Source organism: Podarcis liolepis, assembly GCF_965112155.1.
Source record: "Podarcis liolepis genome assembly, chromosome: 1".
NCBI classification, from domain to species: Eukaryota; Metazoa; Chordata; class Lepidosauria; order Squamata; family Lacertidae; genus Podarcis; species Podarcis liolepis.
This window is the reverse complement of record NC_139554.1, coordinates 47677983-47704337: the sequence shown is the minus strand read 5'-3', so window position 1 is coordinate 47704337 and position 26355 is coordinate 47677983. Positions and strand designations below refer to the sequence as shown.

The 26355-nt window shown below is 44.1% G+C and overlaps 1 protein-coding gene across 3 annotated transcripts in view; it reads left to right on the top strand.

Annotated features, from left to right (window-relative positions):
- GALNT16 (polypeptide N-acetylgalactosaminyltransferase 16) overlaps positions 1 to 26355 on the top strand; it is a 144024-nt gene that overhangs the window by 79436 nt on the left and 38233 nt on the right. For all 3 annotated transcript variants that reach the window (XR_014527307.1, XM_083508274.1, XM_083508273.1), the window contains exons 3-5: positions 4358 to 4456; positions 20318 to 20385; positions 24849 to 24914. Coding sequence is in view for 2 of the 3 variants with exons in the window: in XM_083508274.1 (XP_083364400.1) it covers positions 4358 to 4456; positions 20318 to 20385; positions 24849 to 24914 (233 nt within the window). In the remaining variant the exon portion in view is untranslated. The remainder of the gene's footprint in view (positions 1 to 4357; positions 4457 to 20317; positions 20386 to 24848; positions 24915 to 26355) is intronic.

The window sequence follows — 26355 nt, the reverse complement described above, 5'->3', positions numbered from 1 at the left end:
GGTCCTCTGAGTGGTCCTCAGGGAACTGAGAATTGTAGCTCTCTGGTAGGAATAGGGGTCTCCTAACAGCACCCTTCATGGACTAGTTCCCAGGATTCTTTGAGGGAAGCCATGACTGTTTAAAGTGGTATTATACTGCGTTAAATATACAATACAGATGGGGTCTTGAGACTGCTGACAAATACCTGGAGACAATACATATGAAATCTGAGTGTTTCGTTAGTGTCTTCACAAAATTATCATTGCCCTCCCCCATGGAACACAAAATTCAAAGCTGCAAAGGTAAAAAGGAAAAAAAGAAAAAGGTGTTCCCTACAACTTGAGATCTTGCTTGTGAGTCCTGGAAGAATACCTCCCTACCTTGCAGACCTGGGAGGGAGGGGCCCTGACTGACTCCAGCTACAAAAGCTGAGGCTGCTGAACTGAATATTGGACTAGGGTATTGTTTAGCGGGGTTTGTTGGGGGTGGGGGGGTTGTTGCTGTTGCCGATACAATTTTTTACCTTTATTTTAGATCTTATGATTTAAGTGGAAATTGATTTCGTTGTGCATTTTTAATGTTTTGTTTATGACTTTTTTATGTTGTAATTATGCATTTTTTCATGACTGAACTATGGAAAGTTGGCCAAAAAATAAATAAATAAAAATTATGCATGTATCCATGTAGCTCTTTGTGCATATTTACCATACTATGAGGTATTTGTGGTAAGGCAAATGCAAATGACTGGTATTGTAGTACTTGCTTAAAGAAACAATGTTGTTAAATCTGTGCAAGTCTTCCTAACAGCAGAATTGGCTTATCTTCCAGATTTCTTCTCAGGGCAAAATAAAAACATTGCAAAATATGCAGCAATAGCAAAGTAGTAACAGAAAACATGATGCCATATATTTGTGGGAGGTGCTATAGACATGATCATTACTGTATATGTAATCCCTTTATCTTAATTTCTTTATAGTGCCCTGTCTGCCTAGTAGTAGATAGGTAGCCGTGTTGGTCTGCCATAGTCATTATTCTGCCTAGGTTCATTATTCTGGGTTTGTTAAGTGTGGATGTGCTATGTAAATGCCATGTTTACCTGAAAATGCCTGGTTTACCTGGAACCAGGTATATGCTGTATTGCCCAGGCCAAGCTGCTGGATTCAGGTCACTAGAGTGCTTTCACAGGCACGCGTGAAAACCTCCTTAACTGCTGATTATTATGACACCATTATTCTTTATCCTGCCCTTCCTCCACAAAACTCAATGAGATGCACATCATTCTCCTTTTCAATGTATCTTCCTCACAACTCTGTGAGGTAGGCAAGGCCGAGAAATGGTAACTGGCTCATGGTCACACAAAGAATGTCCTGAACCCAATATCCTGAGTGCTAGAACAGCACTCAAACCACTAGATCACACCACTGGCTCTTAAGCGTTTAAGAGGCTTTATATAGCACTTTATAACATGTACAACACACTATCAAGAAGGTCAGTATTACACCCCCCACACTGAGGATGAGGATGAACTGTAATATTTATTTGGATATTCAGATACAGTAGTACCTTGGTTTAGGAATAGTCCTGTTTACAAACTATTCTGTTTACGAACTCCACAAAACCGGAAGTAGTGTCCCGGTTTGCAAACTTTACCTCGGTCTAAGAACGGAAGCCGAATGGTGGAAGGGCACCGGTGGCAGGAGGCCTCATTAGGAAAAGCGTGCCTCAGTTTAAGAACGGTTTCGGTTTAAGAACAGACTTCTGGAATGGATTAAGTTCATAAATCGAGGTACCACTGTACTGCTTTTTCATTTAAAAAAACAAACCACAAAGCCATATACGGTACCATGCACTAGCTTTGGGTTGGAAATGCAAGCTCCACTATTTGCAGTACTTAAATTAGCAGAGGACCTTCAGGAGGGAGGCAGCAATGCAAAACTGCAGAATTAACAATGCATCAAGTGGTTCAATGCTATAACTTGTGGAGTGAACCAAGACAAATGATTTTTAGCACATTACATATGTTAATTGGCTTACCAATGCCAGGATATCTGTATTATTAGCAACTGTTATGCAAATTGCAACTGTTAATTATGTAATTATCACTGTCTGTCTGTACTCTCTCTGTTGTTTATGATCCGCAAACAGCCTCCACCCCAGTGTGTGTGTGTGTGTGTGTGTGTGTGTGTGTGTGTGTGTAATATGCCTGTAACTCAGGATAACACTTCATGCCAATGCTGAAGTGGACTACGTGGATTATAGTTCATGAATGCTTATACCATAATAAATTTGTTAGTCTTTAAGGTGACACAAGACTTACTATGAGGGCTATCCCTCTGGAAAATAAAAATGCCTGTCATTTCTCTATATCATGTGGCCTTAATAGCATTTAAAAAAAACAGCAGAAAAGGAAAATGTGAATTAGTGCAATGATATACATAATGTGTCTTGTGCCTGATTCTAGTTCTTCCACTTACCCTTCATCAGAGCGTCTTTTTATGCTTAGAAATTGCAGTAATAGGCCACTGTCACAGTAATAAAATGCTGCGTTAAAAAATAGTTGTCACTTAGAGCGGCCATAAAACAATAGCAATGAACATTGGGATAAAAAATAGTAGCAGTTTAGTGATAGCCATAAACCAATACTAATAAATGCTAGAGCAATATATAGTTCAAATAAGTCCTGGGCAGAACAGCTATCTTTCCCAGCTCCTGGGGAAAAGGAACTGTAAAAGTAGCCCTGATTGGCCAAATATATACCTTTGTCACACCCCTATTCCTTTGCAATGCCCCCTCTATGTCTTCTCTTTTGCTGTACCATGCTCCAAAAATCCCCTATTCTGGAGTCTCCTGGTCTTTCATGTTTCAGCACTTTATCTTATTGAATCCGTCCTGCAAGGTGGGTTGGTGACATCTGTTGGCACCTTTTGTCTTGCTCTGCCAATGCCCACTTCTCCCCTGTGTCTCCATCTGTGTTTTAATAGAGTGTTTTCACAAACAATGCTAAGAGCAGCTGTTGGTCTCAATGGCCTGGTACATGTGTCACGTTGAAACATAGCTTAAAACAAACTATAGTTTAATGAGAATGTGCAGTGGGCTGGTGCTGCCACACCACCCATAAAACAAGCCAGAGTCACTTTGTTGTGTCACCTGAACCTGGGCTTATGATTGCTCTCTCTCAAACAAACGAGTAATGGTAGCCACAGTTTGTTCTTGGTTGACTGCTTATGGGTTGTTGTTTTTTTGGAAGAAACAAACCATGAGTCAGGTTCAGACAATAGAAGCCAGACTCTGGTTTGTTTTGCCTGTGGTGCAGTAATTGTACGGGAGGAATGCCGCATGAACTTTTAAACAGTGTGTACTAACGCACTGCTAATTTACGTTAAGCCATTTATATGCAAAATGGGCTTTTGTTAACATAAACCGCAAAGTGAAACAGACCCGCTTGTACATTAAATGTGCATTCTGTAATGTAGCTTTTAAAATTGACGTATGAACTCCAATTTTGACTGGTTTGAGGATCATTTACGTATAAAAAATTGCCTTTTTGTTATTTTTCGCTAAAAATAACAAGCCCCCCATTTTTTTTAGTAAAAAAACTTCAGGGGAAACTGCATTTTGAAACTGGTTTTGAAACTGGTTTTGGAGCTATTTGCAGAGTAATAGCTGAAACGAATGGAAATGGGTTATTGTTTTTGATTTGATTTTATATGTTGTGTTCTTGTTTGTGAACGGCCTTGAGACCTCTGGGTATAGGACGGTGTATAAATTGAACTAATAATAATAATGATGGTGATGATGATGATGATGTCAACAACCCATGTGGTGTGGGGCTGGTCTGGACGGTGCTCTGTATTACTAGCACCACTATGTGACTCCCACCAATAAAAGCTTGGAACCTCCCCTTCTCCATAATTATGGCCGATTCATAGACATCCTGCCACGTCATCCTATCAGCTGCTGCTGGGCCTTGTAGGAATCAACATTGCAGCTGCTTCTATAGAGCCATAGATTGCCATAGATTTCCCTCTCCCAGCCCTTTGGAGAGAGCGTGAAGCAGATTCCAAAAGGATGGGTTGATACCAACTTTTTTTTGTTAGTGCTGTTTGAAACCAACATGCTTGTTAACTGGTGTTACTGGCAGTTATAATCCGATGGATACTAAGTACCGCTGTCAGCACTGCCAGCGTGTGATGAATTGCACTCCCGTAATAAAAGAAGCTATATGGGGAAAAGGTTGGCAGGGCACCAAAATTCCGTTATCGGCTGTTTGGTAAAGATGTGCATGAGATTTTGTGAGCTTGGCAGCAGTTTTGGGAGTTTTACTTTCCTAGCAAATCCCCCATTTCATCACATGCTGTTTCTCTCTGTTTGTCACAGGTGTGCCTCTGTGCACTACGGTGCCGACCTGCCAGCAACCAGCATCATTATCACTTTCCATAATGAGGCTCGTTCCACCTTGCTCCGCACAGTGAAAAGGTAAGGCATGCTTTTAGCTCCGACGGGACTTGAGGTTTCAGCCCTAAACAAACCTGCTTGGAAGTAAATCAGCGAGGCTTACTCCAGAGTAAGAAGAGTTAAATCTGTCCTGCAAAACTGCAATCCCAAGTATATTTAGTAGGAAGAAAATCCCACTGGGCTCAGTGGGACTTATGCCCAAGTAACTTGGTTGCAATCTAACTGTTTAGCTCATTTGATAGTCAAAAAAAGCACCTGAACCTCTGTTTGGATAAATCTGCAGACCATTTGCTCACTGGATGCTTGGTGATGGGAGTTAACCCATATTGCCTGCTATATCCACAACCATCTTTTTCATAAACTGTGGTTCTGCTTGCATAATCACAGCATTGGTATCAATGTGTTAGAGACTCGGGGCCAAAAATTGGTTTTGTTTTTGTTTAAGCCAACTCCCAACAATATACCTGCATCCCATTCCCTTTTTAAACTCATTTAAAGTCCCCCAAACTGTAATCATCGGCTGTCACCACCATTCCAAATAGGCTGTTGTAAGAACTTTGGGTTGTCCCAGTTTTTTTGTAGAGACCAGATTATATGTTCATCAGTCATGTATAGGACATATCTATGCAGGCTCACAGACTGAAATCCCCCAATGCAATAGATTAAAGTAGACAAGGGCTGAAAAGCTGAAGTCAGTGCAAAGAAGGAGCAAGTGAGGAACCTGCAGCCTTAACTCCTTTTCCTGCTTTTTTATAGACTACCATTTATTAAGCCAGGAGAAGTTTTCAATTAGCAATAATTGAACCTCGGATTAACCTCATTGGCTACGATAGTGCCTGAGCCAATATCTTATATGACTGCAATATACAAGTTATAACTGGGCAAAGCATGAATGATGACATGTACTTGAGCAGGGACACAATATACTTCTGCCCTGTAACAAAGTAATTTAACACTTCAACATACGGTATGAAATTCCAGAATAGATAGCATTTCTACCCGACAACTCTTTCGATATTTGAGAAATTCCCCAGGGTAATTCAGGGTGGGCATCAAGCAGCAGATGGAGAGGTGGTAGTGATGGGGAGAGGTATTTTGGTGTGAGTATTGAATTGGGAGCTTCTTCATGCAGTTCATATACTCTGGCACATAATAATAATAATAATAATAATAATAATAATAATAATAATAATAATAATAATAATGCCATCCATCTGTCTCAAGAGACAATAGAGGAGTGTGCCTCTAGAGGGAAGTCAGACTGTTGGACAGTTACAGCGACTGCTGTGGCTGTAGAAGCCGATATGGGAGAGACAAGTTTTGTTGCAGCTGGGGCAAATGAAGGTGTCTGGTTGTGCTGCTGCAGTTGCACCATGGCATTTCTTCTTTCTGCGCTCCTCCTGGTGGTCATTCCTCCTCTGGTCACTGTCTCCAGGCACTGCAGCCGTAATGATGATAATAGTAATGATAATATACAGCAAATGTCCTATAACTCAAAAGGCACTGAGAAGGGAAGGTTTTTATCTGGTGCTGAAAGATGGTCGGTGCTGGCCCCAGCTGAACCATAATGTGTGGGTATTGTGCAGCCGGGGTGCCATTGCTGAGAAGGTGATCCTTACAAGCCACAGTCCTTATGCATGCATGTACAAATTACAATTAAAAATAGGAGTCACACCCCAAAGTTCTGCTTTCTATTTTAACTCCCCCTTTCTAGTTTTTGTTTCAACATCATTGCATTAGTATATATATATATATATTAATGTAATAAAAAAAAAGTCAGCTGAAATTTTTTTCTCAGGAGGAGGGATTTGTGACAAAGCAGCAACCAATCAGGGCTGGGCACAGCCGGTTTCTGCTGCAAACTAGCAGACCTTGTGTCTGCCTGCCTAGTCTCCATCAGGTCACATAGCCCTGAATAGGGTTCAGGCATGTGTGACAAATCCAATTTTTAATATATATTCTTTTCATGCATCCTTGGCTTGGCTGCTTCTGGTTTTCTTTTTGCCGCAAATAAACATTTCCAATGACCATTTCCCCCAATATCTTTCCAGGCTAAAGAATGCAGCAAGACTGTTTACTCTTGGGGGTTGTTGTTGTTTCCTGAGAAAATGTCCTCTGCTCCCTTTGAGATATTAAACTTTTGCTAAAAGTGTCCTTTAAGCAGTCTTCCAGGTCAGAGAAATGCTTTCTCTGTGGACACAGAGGTGGGGAAAGGGGGAGGGAGAGAGAAAGAAAGAAAGGGAGAGTGTATCTCAGCTGGAAGGCAGCTGAGAGCACCTCTGGCAGTGATGCATTATTCATCGGAACTATTTTCCCTCACTCCAGGTCTTAGGGTCTTGCAGAAAACTGCTTTGTGAATAAATAAGAGGTTCTTTCAAGTGCAGCCTGGCTGGGCTTCATGAATGCAAGGATGCTTTTGCGCAATGGAGAAAACAGAACAAATCTTTTGCAAGGCAGTATTGGTCTTGGGGAGGCTGCCTCTGGGGAGCATAAAACTTTTGCTCCGAACAATAGGCAGTCAGGCCGGCAGGACAGACCCACAATCTATATGTGCCCCCCTCAGCAGTGAAACAATCAAATTCAATAACTGGCCATTCAATAACCGCCTCAAAATAAAGCCAGCCTTCAAAGCAGGGGCGCCGACAGCGCACACCAGCTGAATAGCTGCTTAGCTCCCAGCAAAGATGGCTGAACTATTCTTGGGTTCAGCAGTGCAACGCAGGAGCTATACAACTTAGATGGGACTATATTGCCCATCGAAGTGCTTCCTTTCCAAAATGACAGCTGCCAGGTCTCAAGTATTCCTGGATGACTGTTGTTTCGGGGCCATTTCCGCAGGTCAGGAAGGCTGAAGCTTGGAGCGTTGATAAGAGCTGTTGCTTTATCAAGGGTAGGGCTGCCATATGTCCAGACATTACCTGGATTCCAAAGGCAGAATTGACGTCCAGGAGGGATTTTCGAAAGGCGGCACTTTGTCCTGGATCTTAGGCAAGTCAATTGAAAAATCGCTTTTGTGTGTGTGTGTTTTTTAAAAAAGCTCCTGGTTTTTACTTTTTGAAATATGGCAACCCTAATCAAGGGAGCAACTAGAATGGTAGGCCTATATAGGAGCTGCGGATTCCACCCTTTCTTGGGTCTCAATCACAGAGCAACGCCATGGGCTGGGAACTTCAAAACTCTGAAGTACCTGCATTTCTCACCATCTCTTCTGCCTCTCTAGCCCTTGAGGGAGATGAGGGGAGTTCTAAGAGCCAGCCAGAAGCTCAGGCAGTTCGTGTAGGAATCATCATGGCTGGGGCAGGAATATCAGGTTTGATGGCACTTCAGGATCACTGCAGGGTGGAGATCTGCTGGAGGGTCCAGCTCTCTTTGCTCTTCATCTGAGGAGACCTTAGGTTTGAGGCAAGGGCAGGGATAAATCCTGACAATTTTTTATTCTTTCATAGCACACCTAAACCAGACTGCAATTCCGACTAGAAATGGTTTCTTAGGAATGGGCTAGAAATGAAGAGGGTCGTAATTTCGTCCCATTCTGTAGATTCTTTCCCCTAATTCTGCCCCTGAATGAATGAGGGTTGATTGTTAGGAGTTTGGGGGGTGGGGGTGGGAAGGAGGGATTCTGCCAGTCACATCATTTTGAAACCTCTGGAACTAAACCACAGCATTAAAAACAGGTTCTAGGATTAAGACCTGGCAAATCTTGACTCCTATTAAATTCCCATTGTCTTCTACGGTTAAGAGAATACTTATAGTCTTTGCTCATGGCGATAAAGTGTAAATCGTGGCTATGCTACACTCAAGGGTAAAGTATAAGGCTAGCAGGCAATCATCCATGAAGTCATATATCTCCTGGACTTTGCATTAGCTGAATCAGAGGAATGGTTGGAGTTGACCTTCAGCAAAATGTTACGGTTAAGGTTATGACTGAAGCAGGGATGGTATGGGGTTGCAATGGCAACCAGAAGGCTGACAATCAGTGCTGGAAGGTAGTAAAAGCTTCCCTAGCACCTGGCCCATTTCCAGGCCCAAGTCTACCATTAAAGCCCTTCATAGCTCGATTCCTCAGTATCTGAAAGTTATTCTCTTCAAAGACCCCAAGATCTTCAAACGAGACCTGTCTCTTAAGTGGTCCCCCATGGTGACATTTAGTGAGCAGTGAACTGTAGAGTGCCCTATCAGAGACCCACCTCAGAATCTTTTTGATACCAGACGAATAGGCATTTTTGTTTTCCCTCAGTGATTTCATTAACAAAGATATAATGGCCTAGTCTTTCCACATATTGCTGCCATTCTTCTGTTTCTGGATTGAATCCCTTAATTCTCCCATAGGATATCTGATTCCCCCCCCCCCTTGTTGCCATGGTTCTAATTTGATATATAAGACCAGGTTACTAAATTTTAAGACCCAGAAAAAGAGGCAATAGCCTCTTGATGAACAGTTTAGCACACAACTGGATAGAAAAATGAAAGTAACCACAAGAACAAGCTAAATTGTAGAGTCTTGAGATAATGCTTAGCTATATCATTACCCGTTACTACACCCAGGCTTTTAAAGATCATTTTTTAAAAATCTGTATAACGTTATGGCTTGAGCATGGTTGCTTTTGTTCTGTGGAACTTATCTCTTGGCTTTCTGTATTAGCTGGTTGTTGCTGTGATGTTTTAATCTCTAGACCCTCTTGGAATGGTTATTTTTTAATAGTCGCTTTATTTCCTGCTTTATTGATTATTGATTTATTGAAACTGTGATTTTTAATGCTTTATTTTGTACGTCACCCAGAAAACTATTGTTGGGCGCTTGATTAATGGAGTAAATAAATCAATAGATTGTGGCGTGTCTGTGGTGCAGCAAAGGCGTGAATTGGCCAATGAGGAAGTCAGCTCTGAGAATGGTCAGTCATCAAATCCTTATGAGAAGGTGCTGCACGGACACAAAAGCCTGCGGCTTGTTTGATACATTTTCTGTGGAGTAGTGCGATAGTCACTGTCCCATCATTCTCCTACAAAACGCGTGCAGTGTTTTTAACTTTCACCAGTCTGTTTAGGTCTGCCCTAATTATATAGGTAGAGGTTGTAGAAATATAATTATCAGGAGCGCTGTGAGAACAATCACAAGATGCCAGCTGCTGTGCTACATTGAGTAATGCATGAAACATGCCGGCTAATCTTGAGGATAGGTTCAAACATGCCAATTGAGATGATATAGAGCCCAACCTTCCCCATCATTGGGATGTTTTAGATTGCAACTCCCATCAGCCCCAGCCAGCACGGTCAGGTATGAAGGATGTCGCAAGCCAAGAGAGCCCTCTGCGACATCCTGCCAGGATTTGCCCCATTGCTGGGCTCATTGGGAGGTCAGCGAGAGGCAGCACCTAGTAGTGAAGTCAGCACTGCCTGGCAGCCCAACATGTGGAATGAGCCATGGGTGCTGGCCAGAACTCTTATCCTTACACCCGCAGCCTAATTCCTTCCTACTTTTTCTGAAGGTCTTTGGGCAACCATCACCACTCAAGTGGAAGTGGTGGTGCTCAGATATCAGACTCCAACCAGGAAAAAACTGAGACTGAATCTCCTCAGAAGGCCTTATATCCTGCATATACAGCACCCTCTCTTGAAGAGGATACATATCCTCAAGCCCAATGCCCTGAAGGGAGCACTGTTGTTATTGTTTTAGCCACGGCTGTCTCTATCCAGGGGTGCAGGGCACCTGGGCGCCAAATTCTAGGGGGCACCAGATGCCCGCTGCTGAAGCCACCTAAGCTCTTACCACCACCACCTCAGAGACTGAGCAACAGCTGTCATCGCCGCTCCCCACGGCAGGGCCCCTGACCTGGCTGCCATTGCCCAGAGCCCCGGCTGGGAGAGGAGGATGAGGAAGGAGTGTGGGAAAAAGCAGCGACGGTGCCAGTGGCAGCATCTGCAGCAGCGGGGAGGCGGTAGGCAGCGGCGGGAAGGTTTGTGTGGTGAAGCTGGATGGGCCACTGCTGCAGTGCTCCTGCAGAATGGAGCGGGCGACGGGGCAGGCCCCGCGGAGAAGGACAAGGCGGCAGCAGGGACTGTCGCCACCCCTCACAGCTGCGGCGGCACCTCAGGCCAAGCCTGAGTTGGGCTCAGCGGTGAAGCTGGAGCAGCCGCTGGCGCTGCAGAGACCTTGGGAGAAGCTGTGACTGGAGGAGCGGGAGGAGGAGGAGGAGGCGAAGTGAGTGAGCAAGAGCATCGACCAGGCGCTCAAGGAACAGAAAAGGGAATACAAGCAGACACACTGCCGTGGTGGTGTGCGGGGCCGACCAGAGTCCCATCTCAGCCTCTCCCTTCCCTGCCCTGCAGAGCCTGCCTGCTGGGAAGTGGTGGCTCCTTCACCCACCCGTCCAACAGACGGACCCTTCAGGCCGGTGAAGGCGCTGTAACCCCTCCCCTGGCACCAGGGGGGTTAGCTCCGCCAGCTGTGTGTGTGCACTCCTTTCCCACCACGGTACAGGCTTCCTTCCCTCCTTCCAGTCTGCCCTAAATTTGGGGGCACTGGACGAATCTTTGCACCCCGGCGCTGCATATGCTAAAGACGGCCCTGGTTTTAGCCACAGAGTCCTATTTACATTAGAGCTCCACCAGTGCGAAGTAACAAATGAGAACCAAGAAGACCTTTTTTTGTGTTTCATCATAATTGTTTTTCTATTTTTCATTTACACGGAAACTGTGGAACACAATTTGCTTCTGATGAGCCTCTCCCCATGGACCCTGAAACATCCTCTCATGGCAAAAGGGGCCGTATCACCTGACATTTCATGTGGGGAAATAGTTTCTGGCATGCTATTTTGTTGCTGTGGGGGCTAATTCCTTCATACCACTGCACTGTGCATATTTGAATGAAACCATGAGTCCATGGTGCTCATGTATAGTTTAGCAGTTTGTGCCTTTTTCATGAGACCAGCAAGAAACAGAAAGTTCCCTTTAGCTCAGGTTCACTTGTTATTCTTGGTTTGCTGATAGAAATAGAAACAATAACAACTCTGGCTTAATTTTCAAGGTGCTTGAGGTAAGCCATGTATCTCAATAAAATGGATCTGAATGCACTAGGCTGGGCATGAATTATTACTGTGAGTATAATTGCTGCTGCCTTCGCCTACACAGCCGGAGTCCATACCACTAAGTAATTACTGTAAAGTGCTGTGGGGTACCTGAAGTATGAAAGGGCTGCTCTATTCCAACTATTGGTTTCTTGCAAGTCTGCACAGGACCGCAGCAAAATCAGGAAAGAAGAAGGTGATGGTGTAAAAATTGTGCTGCCTGCTTATTTTGCAGTGGCCGGTCACCCTCTTCTCATGCCATTCTGCTTTCCTTCCAAAAGTGCAGCAGGTGGATTTGGCCTTCTGTGACAATTAGGGGCTGATTTGATTTTGATTAATCAGCCATTCGAGTAGCACCTGTTGAAAATTATATGTAATTAAATTGTTATAGATGATTACAGAGTTGTTTTCCAAAACAGAAGTTTAATTTCACTTTGGGGAATGGCAGCGATGAAGAAGTCCGATTGACGAGTTAACGTTAAGGCCAAAAATCTATAAAACCGGCTAATGAGTTTCTATGCCTGAGTTGTGGCTTGATGCCCCATGAGGCTCCTATTTCAAAGATGATGAGATCCCAACCAGTCTGTTTGAAATCTGGGGGCAATTGGGAAGTCTGAAAATAAACTTCCAGGCGGAGCTGGTGTAGCATTGCGGCTAAGACTCCAGAGGCCTTGTTTTGAATCTCAATTCTGCTGCAATGAATGGTCAAAGGAATAGAAAAGTTGTACTCGGCCTCACAATATGGGGATAATAATTATGACCTTTAAAAAAATGTCCTTGTAAGGGTTCGAGCTGTTTAAAGTGCTGTATAATTCAAATGCTAATTGTTGTTGTTTATTACTGCTGGAGTCTCTTCTAGCATCCTCTGGAAAATATTGACTCCCATGCTTTAGTTCTTGCCTTTAAGTAGATCTTAAAAATCATCCTAGGTTTTCATTTTGATCTGAGTGCTGTGACTTATGGAGCCAACATGCAGTGTTTCTCAACCTTGGGTCCCCAGATGTTGTTGGACTACAACTCCCATCATCCCTGAGCTCTGGCCTTGCTAGCTAGGAATGATGGGAGTTGTAGCTCAACAACATCTGGGGACCCGAGGCTGAGAAAGGCTGCGAGGAAGGGATCAGCAGATTCAGAGCAATCCCAAAACTTAAAGAAGGGGGGGATTCAAAGTGGGGGTCCCTCAAACCAGACACTGAGCGTGCTCAGTGCTGGCAGAATGTTAACTGCTGAGAAGGGGAAAGTGTATGTACACACACACACACACACATGTATAAAATATAGCCAACCCCCTCAGCCAAATGCACAGTTAACATGTTCGCACCCGGGTTACACTGCAACATTTTCTTACAGCGCTTCCCTGGTCATGATTTAATTGTTCTTTGACTTTAATGGCCCTCCTCATTTCCTCATGGGTGGCAGAGTCATTGACATTTCCTTTGTAGTTATCTTGTACATCTGAAGCAATCCAGGCAGGGATGATGAAGAAGAGAAGAGTTTGGATTTGATATCCCGCTTTATCACTACCCTAAGGAGTCTCAAAGCGGCTAACATTCTCCTTTCCCTTCCTCCCTCACAACAAACACTCTATGAGGTGGGTGGGGCTGAGAGACTTCAAAGAAGTGTGACTAGCCCAAGGTCAGCCAGCAGCTGCATGCGGAGGAGCGGAGAAGCGAACCTGGTTCCCCAGATTACAAGTCCACCGCTCTTAACCACTACACCACACTGGCTCACACATACATCTACATTTTCTTCTAATAGCCCTTGGCACACCAGCTACAGGCCTCTTAAGGAGCCGTGGTAGTGAGGGCTTTGATTAGTGCCAGCCACTGGGCGTTAGAACTTGCAAAGTGGAGTTAAAGGAATAGCTGGAGTTAATAATAAACCTTTATTGTCACTACACCTCTTGTGTGCAGTGAAATTAAACTAGCCCCCCCCCCCATACACTCAGTCTTGTTTGCGCTCTGTGTGCTTGTCAGAAGTCAATTGCACCACTATTTTTTCCCATTCAGTGGCCCAACAGCCCACGGATAAAAAATGTTCTTTAACCTGTTGGTGCGGCTGACTCTACTTCTGTATCTCCTGCCCAAAGGTAGGAGATTAAAGAGGTGCTGGCCAGGGTGTGAATCGTCCCTAAGAATTTTCCTCGCTCTCCTGAGGCAGCGGTTTCCCGCAATGTCATCTAGCGAACACCAAGGACAGCCCATGATGTCATGTGCTGTATTTCCCACCCTCTGTAGGGACTTCCTGTCCATGGCTATCAAACCAGTGTACCACACTGTTATACATTATGAAAGGACACTTTCTGTTGTGGACCAGTAGAAGGAGATCATCAATTTTTGTTTGACAGTGTTCTTTCGCAAGACCCTGAGAAAATGGAGTCTCTGTTGGGCCTTCCTAACCACCTGGGTTGTATTGATTTTCTAAGCGAGCTCTTCACTAAGGTAAACTCCCAGGAATTTAAAAGAAGAGACTCTCTCCACACAGCCCCCCCCCCGATATACAACGGGGCTCATTCCCCTCTCTTCTTCCGAAAGTCCAACACCATCTCCTTTGTCTTGCTGATATTTAGGTGCAAGTTGTTCTCTAGGCACCATGTAGAGACTTTTTGAACCTCCTTTCTATACGCTGATTCATCTCCACCTGTAATTAGACCCATTATGGTGGTATCATCTGCAAACTTAATAATTAATAAACTTAATAAAGTACAGGTAGGGACTCAGCACGCATCCCTGTGGGGTGCCAGTGCTGAGCTTCAGAGAGGTGGATATAACAGTCCCAATCCTCATTATTTGTGTGCAATCCCTCAGCAAGTTTTTAATCCAATCACAGATGGTAGAAGAAAGGTCCAGGTCCATCAGTTGCCTCAGGCCTTGCCTAAGCTAGGATAAAGGATGCAGGGAGAGGAGCATCAGGTAGGTCTGACTGAGCATGGAGCCTAAAGAGGGAGAAACTAGCATTGGGATGGGGTGGGACTGGCCAGGGATGAAGCCTTGTTGCTGATGACTGGCCAGTATGTGGGGCAATTAGTTTGAAGCAGTGCAAGCACCAAAGAACTGGAGGTTGCGTGAAAGCAATGTACTACAGACACGATGAGAGACAGCAGGGAAGGCAGGCCACCTATGACTGCAATACAGGAGATCCAGCAGTGACCGAGGACCTGTCTTCTTGGATTGGACAAATTAATGGGAATGGTGATCATTCTCACAATACTGGTATGTACTATAGACCAGGGGTTCCCAATTCATGGTCCATGGATCACAAACCTCATTGAAGGGGCCCCTGGCATGTTTGTGAAGAACACTTACAATTTGAATTTTTGTGGGATTCTACGGAACTCAAATGTAATACAATAAAATACAGTATAAGAAATAAAAGAAATAATGAAGTGCAATTAAAAATCAAAGCATCTAGCACAAGGCATGGCAGTAGCTACAATAGGCAGAAAAATCATCCAGCGGTTTGCCAAAGCCTTGGGAATCTTCAAGTGGCCCATGGCGGGGGTGGGGTGAGGGGAAGCTATTACTATTGGGGAATGTTGTTGTTTTGAATTGTTTTTAATATTGTTTGTAATGTCGTAACCCACTCTGGGACCTTGTATAAATTAACAACAACACTGATGGTTGATGTTAAAACATTAACATCATTAGACATTTAAAAAGTCCCCACTGCTTTGAGAACACAAATTGAGGTTTTTAGGCTTCTCATAAACTGGTCCCAAAAACAACAACACACCCCAAAAGAAGATCCAATAGTGTATTAGCATTTTGTCACTCACTTTCATACCAACAGTGCAAATACAATTTGGACTAAATGTACAGATTGACAAGCAACAAACTTGTGAATTGAGATTGGTAAAAACAGGGAGGCCAACAGTAGCCAGAGCCCATGACAGACGGAAGCAATTCTAGGTTTGTCCCCATGCTGATCCTCATTTAGTTCTGCAAAGGCAGTGCTGAGACCCAGGAGGAGGTGGCTGACAGCCAGTGGCACCCCTGGGCAGATTGCAGGTAAGAAGACAGACATGTGGGCATTCACTGAGGGCAGACTGAGGTTGGTGGGGCAGCGCCCCATTTGCCCAAATAGGCCAGCTTCCACTACCATAGAAACAACAGGCCGTCTTATCCTGATGAGCTGCAGTCTGGTGGGGAGGGAAAAATACAATTCAGAACCTTGAGTGGAAAATGTGGTTTGAAAGTCTGGCTATTAATTGCCTTTTATCTCTAGGTGCATATAAACAACACAGTCATTGATTTGTGCAATCGTTGGCACACATCATGCAGGAAGCAAGTACCAAGGGCTGTCAACCATTGAATATCTATTATGATCCAAGTTTAATGAGTTGCATAGTGAACATAATCCACAGTTCAGACAAAAGAGGTTGCAATTTAAATAGCTATGTTGATATGTGACTAAATGTAGAACTTGGGGGAACTATGGAAGTTGGAATCTAAAGTTACGAAAAGCAGGAATAATACATTTCACTAATCTTGCCATCGGAAACCTTTCCCCTTTTCTAGTGTGACAGCAAGCTGGACTAGATATGGAGGAACTGCCAGGAGAAATAATGTATATACTGACAACCCCTTTTGAAATTACGGATTTGGGTTTGAGGGGGGCACAAAGATGGTAAGAGAGACCTGAAGCTTGGAGTCAGGGGGCTCCTTATTTTTTGCAGAAGTGAAAAAAACAACAGAGAATAAAAGTCATTCAGAATTACATACCTGATTTTGTTCTGAGGAAATATTTACTTGGCAAGGATTTTGTCTTAAGCCATTCACTCTCTGAGGACTTATCCTTGTTTCTCAATGGGTGTTGCTATTAATGCACACGTTTGCATCTGCTATTGGTGTTGGGTGCAAAGGGATGAGTGTGCTTAACTTCTTGAGGATGGAGCATGTTTCAGATCTCCAACTAACTGATCCAGGCAAAATTTGCGTGAAATTTTGCTGTTGCTGAACATTAAGGTATTTGTGCCTTTGGGAGCCCTAGTACTGGCAAGGCAGGGATCCTGAAGTGTGACGTGCAGGAGCAGCCTGTCTTCCAGAAACATTTAAATGGCTTCTTGAACAGCTTTCCCATTGGCGTCTCATATCCTCTGCAGGGGGATGGTTGTCGGTCTGTTTGCTTGACATCTTTTGCATCGCAAGAAGCAGCTGTCTCTCATGAACTGCTTGCTCATTTGGCATCCCCCGCCCCCTCGTTTGCTCTGCAGAAGATCTCTGTCAGTGAAAGTGTGTCTGCACCAGCTACTTGCTCCAAGATATATCCTGGAACAGCTCATAACAATATTAAGTGGTTATTTAACATTTTAAGAATATTCAAAGCACTATCCTTACATTAGTTCAGCTTTTCTTACAACACCCCTGTGAAGTAGGCAGTGATGACGGGTGTGTGTGTGTGTGTGTGATTTTTCCTAGTGCTTAATTCTTTCATGGAGAATTGTCCGTTTCACGAGTTCATTAGTAACAAAGAATGGATGCAAACTGCAAATTACAGTAGGCAAGCATGGCTGTTCCCAAGTTTTTAGCTTTGTTTAAGGTATTTTATTTTACTTCTTTATTTTTGTACCTTTTGTACTTACTCTTTTCTAGAACAAGGTTGGGGAACCTCTGGTCCGTGGGCTGCATGGAGCCCTCCAGGCCTCTGTGTCTGGCCCTCAGGAATCTCCCTAGTCCAGGCCACCTTCCATCTCTCATCACCCCACTCTGTGCCCTCCTCAAATTCTTTTGTCTGGCTGCAACGTAACCTTGAACATTGATAATGCCCATTGCTTGCCTCAGTGGAGGATGGGGACAGGCATGTTTGTGTGTAAACTTCTGCCTTTTGCAAGGCTAGACATTATCCTTCTATACAAAGGTAAGCGTCACCTCATTTGCTTGGCCTATCCTTGCTTTGGCGCTGCTCACACCTGGGATGCAGCCCCTGGAAGTTTGGCCACAAAGGAATGTGGGCTTTAGGTGGCAAAATGGCTCCTCTGCTCTGCTCTAGAGTGCTATATTCTTTCTGATTGCCTTATGCAAATTTCCCTATTCTGCAATAATTTTTTTCTGGAAACCCCACAAAAGGTGGTTCAGTATCGTTTATCTCCACCTTGTGGTGTGGTGTGGGGGGAGCAGAAGCCAAAAGAATAAAGACTTGTCTGAGTTATTCCTCTGGCGGTCTTTTCATGTGGAACTATGTGCACATAGATTGTACTAGGAATGACTTGCCGCAGAAAGTGGAGACATCTGTGATAAGAAATAGACACTAGGCATGTGGACAAGTGAGAGAGAGAGAGAGAGAGAACTCTGTCTTTGGGATGTCGTAGAGGTTAATTATATTTCAGAAATCAGGAGCTGGTGATGCTAGAGGGAAGTGGGATTCTTCCTGTGAGAGAGGATCATTTCGAAGAACAAGAGAGAAGATTCCAATCCAACTGTGGGATGGGTTTTAATGGGTAGGAGAGGATATATTAATTGCAATTTATCCATCCATCCACCCACATATGTGGGTTGAGAACAGCTTTTCAAATCCCATCCTTGGCAGCAAAATTAAAAGCATAGGAATTACGTGATAAAACCTTGTTTTGAGCAAGTCCAGCTATGAAAAGTTGGTTCCCCTTTCTTACCCAGCTTATAAAGATTCAGGAAACAATCTGGGAAGTAAATTTAAAAATAAAAATAAATTTTACTTTATTTTTTATGCATTGCGTCACAGCAACAGTAGCAATAAAAAATTGTGCAAGCAAAATACTTGTACTTACTTCAGGCATGTGCCCAAGGCTGGAACAAGCAGAGGTATATCTGCATCCAATGCTTCAGAGGAAGAGGGAGGGGTGAGAGGAACAGGAAGTACTATATACTCCTTCCGCTCTAGATGAGAAAGGGTAATGACATCACACAGAGTCCTCTCTACTGATTGTGTTTCTATGGTCTTAGTATCTGCCTATCAGCAGTACACCTTTGTGGACTTAGCCCTTTCTCATGCTAACTAGCAAGAATATTCATTTGTTAGGTTTGGCTGCTAATCACCCACACTAACTGCCTTTTACAGATAGGTAGCCGTGTTGGTCTGCCATAGTCAAAATAAAAAAATTCCTTCCTTCCAGTAGCACCTTAAAGACCAACTAAGTTAGTTCTTGGTATGAGCTTTCGTGTGCATGCACACTTCTTCAGATACACTGAAACTAACTGCCTTTGTTTTACTCCCATAGTTGCTAATGGGAATTCAGATCTATAGGGAATAATATTGATAGGAGACAGGTGATTGAAATGTGACTAAGGGCCCCTCCAGAATGATTGTTTTTTTGTGTGTAGGTATATTCCGCAGCGTGTCATTCATGTAACAATAGTGCATTAATGCTGGATTTATCCACACGTTATTGTGCTTTATTAGGTTTTCTGCCATGCTTCCCCGGTGTTATTGCTGCCTGGAGGGGCACTCTGGTGCTATAACACATCAAAAGTGGGGCAAGCAGCCAGACAACACTCAGAATGTGGAAGGAAAAATTGCAGGAATTTAGCAGGGAGCGATGGGACAGGCAGATACCGCAGAGGAAGCAGTGTGAGCAACCCAAAATGTTTGCAGACGCAAATGGTATTGAAAGTGCAATCACGTATAACCATCACAAATAGCCTGAGCACAAATCATGATGGATGCTCAGTAAAGAGGGCATGTGGAGGGGTCCATAACAAACAACCATTTGAATTAAGAAACAGAGTTCAGGGATTTGAAATATAGTTCAGCAATTGATATTTGTATCTGGTTGCAATGACTTCCGTTAGCAGAGAGGGCACACGCTCAACATAGGTAACTACAGATAGGCATCCTTTTCCAGAGATCTGCAGAATGAGCAGTGCTCCTAAATATCTCTTCCCTCCCCCAACACAACTTTCCCTTTCAAGCAAAAGATAAGAGGGGTAGGGATTTGCTGTCACAAGGCCAGATGTGCAGTCACAAATTTCTGGATTGGAAAAGCACTCAATCTGTTTCATATGGAAGATTCACAGGACCTTTTCAAAAATCTGGTTTTAAAGTATACATCTAAAATTATTTTGAATAGATACCCCAACAAACAGGTTTTTGAAAACACACATTTGGTAAGAAAATGTGCTCATTCGAGTTAGGATTTAATTTGTGGGCTCAGCCGCAAGGTGCACACAGCCAGCGGGGACCCAGGAAGGAATGGTGAATGAACACAGAACAAAGTATTGGGTTTGAATAAGCTACAACTTTATTGATTACAGATGTAAGTAGGTTTTGACATAGGCACTGGCTATGTATCCTGAATCAGTCAGCCTGACTGCTGATTGTTTGGCTGGGTGGACCCTATGATGTACATCAAATCAGGATGATCCTGCCAGAGCCACCACTCAGACGGGGTGCCAAGGCCCATCAGCCCCCATTTGGGCATTAGGATGAGCACCCCCTCCAGGACCCCTTTGTCAATCTTTTATCGTGACTCTCTTTTGCTGACAATGTGATCATGCCCCATGGGCAGCTGCAATTGGCCCATTCAAACAGGCAGGCTCCTGCGAACCCATGGGGCCACAGGAGGAGGGGCCCTTGCTCCCCTTCAATGGCCACATAGGGTGGTGGGAAGATGGTGCCTGGCTCTGCCTTATTGTACCAGGCCACAAACCACTGCTCCTGGGGGACTCACGGGAAGAGGCAATTGTTGCTGTCTAATCTGCTGAAACAGCTCTCAGAAAAATGCATCCTTTTGCAGGTGAGAAAGGGATCATTGGCGGATCAGAACTATTAAAGAGGGCTTATTTTATTTAGAATATCAAAGGCAAACCCTTATATTTTTAATTGATGTTCTTGTTATTCATTTTAGTGTTCTGAACCGCACTCCTGTCAACCTAATTCAGGAAATAATTTTAGTGGATGACTTCAGCTCCGATCGTAAGTATTACTTTTCTTTGTTTCTCTAATTATCTTATTTCCTTTTTATTCATTTTCATGTGGCTGTATACATTTTTTCTGCTCCACTCAGGATATTTCCTCACTTTTTCATCTGAGGAAAAGAGCGAGAACAAAGGCAGGAGCAAAGCTTTGTTGCGCTTTGTTTTAATTTCCACCTGAGGAAAAGAAACTAGCCAATTTTTTCTTGTTATGGTGTCTTTCCGTCGATTCTCAGTGTGACAGTCCTGCCCAGGAAGCCAGAATGCTCAGTTTGGTTTCATTAACCACCATTTTGTGGGTCATTATTGTAAGTATAACAAGTGGTGTGCACAGCTAGGAGCCCCAATTATATAGGTTCAAAGGGGAGGAGGTAATGTATGCTGCACTGTGTTTTTGGCAGACTAAGACTGTTATCCACAAAATTCTTGCTGAGGTTTTCATACAGCAGAACTATCCCAGAACAATAAGTGCCTGGAATTCTGCTGCAAGAGGCACTATCCTTTCTTGAGAAAAATAGCACAAGAGAATAATGTTTGTTCCATCTTTGAAGCTGGACTTTTAAGTGACTTTCTCCAGTAATAAAAACAAGTGGCTAGGAAATTTCAATTCTTCAATTTTTGTAAAACCAAAGTGAGGGCCAAATGTGTCATTAACAATCATGGCTTGTATCCAATGCAGCACTAAGTAACCATCCCGCTAATGCAACAATGTCCATGTGCACAATGGGACTTTCCTTCCCCTGTGCTGCCCCCAAGTCTGTTCTGAGGTTTTCTGTAACCCTCTGGAACAAATTTTGGGAGTGCATGGGGAAAGAGAGCAGGTCCTCTTGTGGAACAGCAAGTCCTGTTGTGGAAGCAGAAACCCTTTCGGTGACAGGATGCTTACTTAAAACTGCATTGGATACAAGCCCATGTCTGTATTTAAAAGAGAGAGAAAACAAATCATTAACAGCAGGAGGGGGGCTTCATTGGGGCCATGGCACACAGGAAAGGGGGGTTTAATTCCACCCCACCCCCCAATCATGATGAAAATCATCCTCCCTCCTCAGTTGTTCTTAGCCCTGCAAGGAAAGCTCCTATTAGCACCAATGGAAGAATTCCTGCTTCTAATTTCAGCTGGAAGGATTTCCATTGGGAATGCAGCAGGCAAAGGGGAAGATGGGGCTCGTCAACCTGGGAAGGTATCCCATCTGGGAGAAGGAAAACTGATACTAAGCCTTGTGGCTATACTCATTTGTGAGAAAGACTTCAGGAGTAAACCCTGAGGAATAATCTGTACCTGCTGCCTTGTGGGAGAAGGAAAGGCTAAGGAGTGCATCCTGCACAAATCCAGAGTGCAGTTCCTAAGACGGTTGGATGGCGCCTTGAATGCCTCCTTCTGGCGACTCCTGCAGCCAAGCTGGTGCCAAATGTATTGCTCTGCTTTCCTTTGGACCACATCAGCAAGGCTGAGAGCGGGGTCTTGTAGTCTGGCCAGCCCAGGACCTCCATACACACTGCCCAGGCTTACAAAACATACACTGCCCAGGCAGAGAAAACAACATTAGAAGTTATGGTCTCTGCAGCCACAGCAGGCGTTGTGATTCTCCAGAGGTTTGACTTCGCAGGGAAGCCAAAGTGGTCATTTAACTTCCCTCACTTTCCTCGATGTGTCAGAAGATGCCATGTTACACCATGTCAGATACCTTGACCCTGAAATTCACTTGTGCACATGCTGCATTTTGATAGTCTTGGAATACATTTCATTGTTTTCATGTACAATACAATTATAAAGCACCGTACCCAAACAGATACAGAATTACTCTCCAAATCTCCACTTTCTCTAAGCATTATCTTTATTTACATTTCATGAGCAGTATTTCCAAACCACCTTTCAACATATGCTCTCTGGGGATTGCTGTCAGACCTATGAAGGGAGCATCTCAAATGAAGCCCCTCAAATGGATGTTGCTAATATAACCGGAATGGGATTCTGCTGTGTTCTTGGAGTGTGAATTACCTAAAATGGATTCATGGGCTATTTTTGTACATGGATTTCCTTGCTGAGCACATGTCCAGCAATATCTCAGTATCCTTTAATCAAGTGTTCCTGTCACGGCATCTCAGCAATACAGCTCCTGACAAACTGCCCTCACCAGAGCAATATTTCAGGTGGCAAGAAGCTAAAGAAATAGAGAAGCTCCAGGATAGAAGTGCCAAGAAAAGTATTTTGGCTGGTAGCCTTTGTGTGTCTTGCCAGGATGCTGAAGCTGTGGGAAGATGATAAGCGAGGGGCTTCTCAAAGCCTGGAGAATAGCACACAATAAAAACACTGCTGTTGCTGGATAGTAAGAGAGTATCAAAGTGGTGAACAGAGAGAGAAGTTTTGTCTCTGGGGTGTGTTGCTCCAGAGACCTCTGAAATTATTTTTCAGTGGTCAGCCATTGAAATATATGTATCATCTCCAGAATGAGCTGAACCAATGGGAGAGAACTTAAGTACTCTGCTGAGTCAGACTAAAGGTCCATTTAGTCTAGCACCTTTTCTCAGATCAGTCAATAGGATCCCTATGGGAAGTCTAGAAGCAGGACCTGGGTGCAACAGCACTCTCCCCACGTGTGATTCCCAACAACTGGTTTACAGGCACATACTGCACCCAACGAGATACGGGTGGCACTGTGGTCTAAATCACTGAGCCTAGGACTTCCCAATCAGAAGGTCGGCGGTTCGAATCCCCGCAACAGGGTGAGCTCCCATTTGCCTGGTCCCAGCTCCTGCCAACTTAGCAGTTCGGAAGCACGTCAAAGTGCGAGTAGATAAATAGGTACCACTCCGGCTGGAAGATAAACGGCATTTCCGTGCGCTGCTCTGGTTTCGCCAGAAGCGGCTTAGTCATGCTGGCCACATGACCCGGAAACGCTGGCTCCCTCAGCCTATAGAGCGAGATGAGCGCCGCAACCCCAGAGTCATCAGCGACTGAACCTAACATCAGGGGTACCTGTACCTTTACCTTACTGCACCCAGCACTACACAGAGATAGTGGCTAGTAGTCATTGGTAGCCTAATCCTCTTTGAATTTGTCTAATCCCATTACGGCCATCCAAGAATAGCTATCCTATCCAACAGTGTGCTTCATTTTATGTGGGATGTAGACTGGCAGCTCTGCATTAGAGCCATATGATATGTCCTGCTGTGTTTATCTTGACAGTTAAAAGAGTTGAGTCTGAATATCTTGCTCCTCTTTCAACTCTTTTCTCATTTCACTGCATTCACTCCCTTTCTTTTTCTTAGCATCCAGCCTGTGCCTCTGCCATAAATCTCTTTCATGTTTCTCCTAAAAGTCAACAGGCAGAGCTCCATGCTACAGAGCAAACACAAGGACCCTGACTCTTTGTCTTGTAATGGTGATGCAGGGATCAGAGTGGCATTTGCCTGGGAAAGTCAGGGTGTGTATAGGGGAGCTGAACTTTTCCTCCACCTGCTGATTCTGCGCACAACCTCCCCCTTCCCCCATTTTCTCCACAGCCAGGCATATTTCCAGCCCTGGAGTCGGCTGAGCTAAAAAGGAAATGTGTGTTTGGAGTCTTGGGGATAAATCAGTCCGCCATTTCTTCCATGCTGTTTCTCCTCCCTGCTTTACCATTAACATCCAAATATGAGTTTGCAAAACACATGTTTTCTGATGTGCTGTGTTGTTATATCCTGAGGCAGGTTCCCTCCTGCCTGCAGTTGGGTTTGAAAGCAGCTCTCTCTTGTAGCTAATAGAATAGGTTGCAGTCCATGCTTGGTTGTGGGGTGTGTGGGGTGCCCACAACAGTTTCTCCGGTTTGCAAATGTTCCAGGGCCTCCAAAAAGCTGATAACCCCTGCCTTAAGGCATACGCTGTCTGTGGTACCAGCTGTTCACAAACTTCACAGCATAAAACCAGGTCTCCATAGTTCCTTCTTCCCTTGTAAAGTGCCCTCTGGAAAGGATGATTTGCTTCAGAGAAGACACAGTGGCAATGGAAGTTCTTAACTTTTCCCTTGCCAGTTGTTTTCCCTCTGACTATTCTCCTCTTCTTCCCCTCGCTGGGAGGGAAATTTGAGTGGAAGTAGGCTGGCAGAGGAAAGGTTAAGCACTCCCTTCTCTCCTACTCTAAAGCTCTCCCTTTTCTGTAGGAACTTAGAGAAGGAGAAGGATCTGCTGGGCTTTGCAGCCCATGGCTGCAGTGTAGTGTGTAGTGTGCCTCCACAGATCTTACAAACGCTGACTAAAACCTTTGAGGCAGAGGAGAAGGAGCTGAGTGGTAAGCAGACGTCTTTGGGCGATAACTTGAGGCGATGGGATTAAAGCCATTTATTTTGGGATCAACAAATTGATTAATATCGTAAATGAAAGCAAAGCTTTGCCCTCTGTTGAGACACATGGGGAGAGTTAATTGCAGCTTTATGTCGATGCCAAACAAACTAGGCACTGGCGCCAACTGTTTTCTCTTCTCTTCAGCTGAGGATTGCCAGCTTCTTACCAAGATACCAAAGGTCAAGTGTCTTCGCAACAGTCGGCGAGAAGGTGAGTATGACAGATTTTGCAAGAATCGTTCACTTTTAGAAGGACCCAATGGTAGCACAAATTAATACTTGTGGGTTTGGGGGACATACAGCGGCCTCCTCCTCTGAACCAACCAAGTCCCTTTCCTATATCTAGTTTCATCACCATCTGATGAAGAGCCATCGCTAGCAAGAAGCTCTGTCTTGTCTGAGTTGAGTTTCAATATATTCACTCACACTTCAGCCCATTACAAACCTCAGGCAGTGATTCAATTGCAAAAAAGCACCACAATTTATTCAGGTGGAAAAGATAAATAGAGCTAGGCACCATCAGTTTACTGATAAAAATCCGCTCCAAAACTCAGCACGACTTCTCCCAGTGGTTGCACTGTGAAAAAGTATGATGGAAAGGATAGAAGTCTGTTGTATTCCACAGGGAAGCACATGGGGGAGGAACAGCAATCAGCTGGAATTTTCCAGCAATTAGGAGCAGAACTACTATAAAGCAGAGCTTCCTATTCCTATCCCATATTCTTGATCCAGAAAGATGCTGTGATATAAAAAAAGATACAGTAAGTTCAAAAGAATCAGCAGAGTTACACTCCCTGGTAATTTCCCTTGCACAGATAATAAACAAAGAGAGTCTCAGTCCTGAGTTCTAGTTAGGAATCAGGTGGAAATAGGTCTAGATATGGGAAGCACTACATGCAACTGTAGATTTGGCCACAATACAGTTCAGCTAACTTGGCTAGAAAATAAACTGGATATTGCTCCCCAATTCATCCAAGGAGGGCTTCTTTTAACAATGGTCTTGCTGCAGCAGGGATGGGGAACTGGTGGCCCTCCAGATGTTTTTGAACCACAGCACCCATCCTTCATGACCATTGGCTGGGGCTGATGGGACTTGTAGTCCAGCAACATCTGGAGAGCTACAGGTTTACCACCACAGGGCTAGATGGTACAAAGACCCCCTTCGATTAAGGATAGATTTATCTTCCGCAAGATGGCCATCACTTTCTCCCAGCTTATTAATTCTAGGAATTAGGGACAGAGGTCAGACTGAGATAAAGTGGTATGTGCAGATCTACATATTCTGTCTACATCTTTGGATTTTAAAAGCTGAAACTAATCCAATAAAACCTGACCAGAGGACGATGCATCTGCTATAGACTCTGTCCACAAAGAACACTGCAGAAATGTTGCAGCAGGCCTGAGAATTTGTAACAATCCAAGGAAGGAGAGTTAGGTTTTTTATTGTATTTTTAATATTTTGTTGGAAGCCGCCCAGAGATGGGTGAGGTAATAATAATAATAATAATAATAATAATAATAATAATAATAATTGGTTATTAAAGCTCAGAAAAGCTCCACTGGATAAGGTTGCACAGACACAATGGTGGTCAAGAAGGAAAGAGCACCATGGAACAGGTCTTCAAGTGTCCTCTAAGCTGTGTTCAGATAGA